Source organism: Agrilus planipennis, unplaced genomic scaffold (assembly GCF_000699045.2).
Source record: "Agrilus planipennis isolate EAB-ADULT unplaced genomic scaffold, Apla_2.0 scaffold50, whole genome shotgun sequence".
Lineage (NCBI taxonomy): Eukaryota > Metazoa > Arthropoda > Insecta > Coleoptera > Buprestidae > Agrilus > Agrilus planipennis.
In genome coordinates, this window is record NW_020438881.1 from 426,721 (window position 1) to 429,841 (window position 3,121).

At 34.3% G+C, this 3,121-nt stretch overlaps 1 protein-coding gene across 1 annotated transcript; it reads right to left on the reverse strand.

Annotated features, from left to right (window-relative positions):
• Nucleotides 1-1,243: 1,243 nt before the first annotated feature.
• On the reverse strand, nt 1,244-2,788 carry LOC108734861 (homeobox protein Hox-A4a-like). The gene is made up of 3 exons (XM_018466572.1): nt 2,531-2,788; nt 2,300-2,423; nt 1,244-2,210 (listed from the first exon to the last, which is right to left on the reverse strand). Exons 1-3 carry the CDS (start codon nt 2,753-2,755, stop codon nt 1,387-1,389), a joined length of 1,173 nt encoding a protein of 390 aa, XP_018322074.1. The 5' UTR covers nt 2,756-2,788; the 3' UTR covers nt 1,244-1,386.
• Nucleotides 2,789-3,121: the final 333 nt, after the last annotated feature.

Genomic DNA, 3,121 nt, shown 5'->3' on the forward strand with positions numbered 1-3,121 from the left:
ATTAAATATTACATAGAGTTCCGACGATTATATTCGTCCGTTATCTTAATTTGCGATACTATAATTGCTTAACTCATAAAAAAATTAAGAAACTAGTGACCTAATTAATTATAAATTATTTGCCTATTAATAGTTACCCACATACCTTTTAGCATTACTACATTAAATTATCTCATCAACCAATCAAATTAATTACTTAATAACTTACAATAGAGAGTTTATAATAAAATAATAATAGTGTGGTCCATAAATCATAATAAACAAAAGGGGGGACAGACATGCAATATTAGGATTTGCCTTAGAAACTAAGAACTGTAGTCTGGTTTTCGTATGTAGTGTGGTAACGTCAAACTAATTTTTTGCTTTGTTAATGCGGCAATATATTGAATGTTTTAGGAAAATTTTAAAAATGAATTTTTAATAACTAAAAATTGTGGAATTTCGGGAGAAGTTTCAATCCCCTATAGATACATACCTAACCTGTTTTTTATAAATATATTCATTAAACTAACTTATCCAAATTACTATCACAAAATACAGGTTTACAGGTGTTGGAAATCAACGATGAGTTTAGTTTTGTAGAAATATCTATTCATATTGTCGAGGTCACTTTTAGGCCACATCTGGGTTTTATGGCCCTAAGGAGGTTGCAGACTTTTGTACATTTTAAAAGTTAGTTCCTGAGACGCTCCCTTTGAGTTAATACGTTCCTGTTGTTACTGGCCATTAAGTACAATTGGAGTTTTACTATTTTTCATTACTGTTACAATTAAACCACCGAACCATTGCCAATCTTAATATAACCAACAACAGGTATTACTATCAATTTCTAATTTGGATGTCTTATTTTAATTGCATCAGTTATATACCACAGTCTCTAATTTCTACTATAAATATATTATCATTTAAAAATATAAAAACGAAAATATAATTATTTTTATGCTTTTATTATAATTAGAATTTTCAGAAGAACCTGTTGCACATTATTATTTACATGAATATATTTACGCCACTGTAGCACTTTTCCTTCCACTTAGAAAGATGCCCATTACCTCCACCACAATAAATACTGTGTTCCCATTTTGGATAATGGTTTATTCACTGCCAATACAGTAGAGATAAAAATTTTATGAAGTTTAACTCACATTTTGTTTCTATATAGAAAATAAATACTCTTCAACTCACTTGTAAATATAACAATGAAAACATATTTTACTTTTATGCATTTATTACAATCACAGCGTGTACAGAAAATTATAAAAATTTTATGACCAACATGTGGACAAAAATCAGACTTATACTATTAGTTAAAATACAATTAAATAACTACATACCAAGTTCATAAAATATACAATAATGTTCGATATGACAACGTTATTCATAAAGCTATAGTTCTGTTAAATCCTTGGGATTAGGATTAGTCAAATCTCCGTAAAATGGCTGTGGCTGTTGTTGTGGTTGCTGTTGACCTACCCATGAGACATTTACAATAGGATGGGCATTTTTGGTAGCAGCCTTGGCAGCATCAAAAGTGAGGACTTGGTTTGGTAAATATTCACTTTTCTTACCAGCAATTTGCGAACCAGTGTAATCTCCAACGTATGGAGATCCATAAGCGCAAGATTCATTATAATAGTTGTGATGATTATAATAATCATGCGAAGAACTGATCACAGGGTTCCTCATTTGAAAGTGCTGAGGCTGATCGAAATAGTTTTCTGAATAGTTCACGCTCTGCTGCTGTTCCGGAACGGTGTAGGATTCGGGAGACACCGACTGGGGAAAGTAATGCGGCTGGGAGTATGACGAAGACGATGGCGAATGCGACAGAAGTTTATCCACAATTGCTTGCTGTTCTGATAGAATTCCAGCAGGAGGAACAACACGATTGATCTTCCTTGTCGTTGATGTACAGGTAGAAAGGTTAGTTGGAGATGACTGACCATCGCATGAAGTTTCAGGCGAAACTGATTTTGCCTTCTGTTCCTTTTTATGTTTCATTCTACGGTTTTGGAACCAAATCTTGATTTGACGTTCAGTAAGGTTCAAAGCTTGCGCCATCTGGATTCTCCTCGGTCTGCACAAATACTTGTTGTAGTGGAACTCCTTCTCCAACTCAACTAGTTGGGAAGATGTATAAGCAGTTCTAGCCCTCTTCGCTGACGTAGTATTAGCAATTGGAACCGGTGATCCACTGCTATGTTTGTAATCTAAAAAAGAAAATAGGAGAATTAATAAAAACTCTTTGGGTAGTACAGAAAATATTTTCTAAATTCATAATGGTACAAAAAACACTAACCTGTGGCCAACGTTGATGGAGTTTCGTTAGAAGAGAGTGGTAAAGGTGGGTTTGGTAAAGATGTCGAATTCATATTGGCAGAATTGTAAGCCCAGAGTTGGACATATCGGTTTTCAAGTTGATCCTAAAAAAAAAAATATAAAAATGTTATTGCCCTGTTACATATGTACTAATACAAAACATGTGACTCATAATGAGTTTTCCAAAAAATAAATAATTAAAAAAGCTTACCTGTTGTTGATTTTGTGACTCCACCGGAAAATTGTTGCCATTATGCTCCATGTAGGGATATTCGTTGTTTCCATTTTGATAAAAGTTATGTTGAACACCAAAATTGGGATATGGAGGAGGTGATTTGGAGCCGTCACTTGAAGGTGAAATCGGGAATATTCCATCCTCCTGTTTTGGCTTGATTCTTCCAACACTTAAATCTTCACGAATATTTTTCAAAGTCATCTTGATACGCTCTCGTTGTTCTAAACTGATCAAATCGCTCGAAGCACTGTTGTTGTTATCTTTAGACAAATCTTCGACACAATGATTGTCATCACAATTCGAGTCGAATTTATTTGTCTCGTGGACGTAGCTGTCTCTTTCTATTCCATCGCACATTCTCACCAATCACAGAACAGCACAGGTTTAATCACACTTACGACACCAACCCCGTTCGGTCAACGGATGATAAGACGACTTAGAGGAAGGGGTGGGGGCGAAAACAGGTACTCGCACGACTAAAGGGAAAGTGACACAGGAATAATGCGAAATACAACGAAAACTTCACGAATTTAGAAAATAATTAAATGTAACCAAATTTTGCAATTT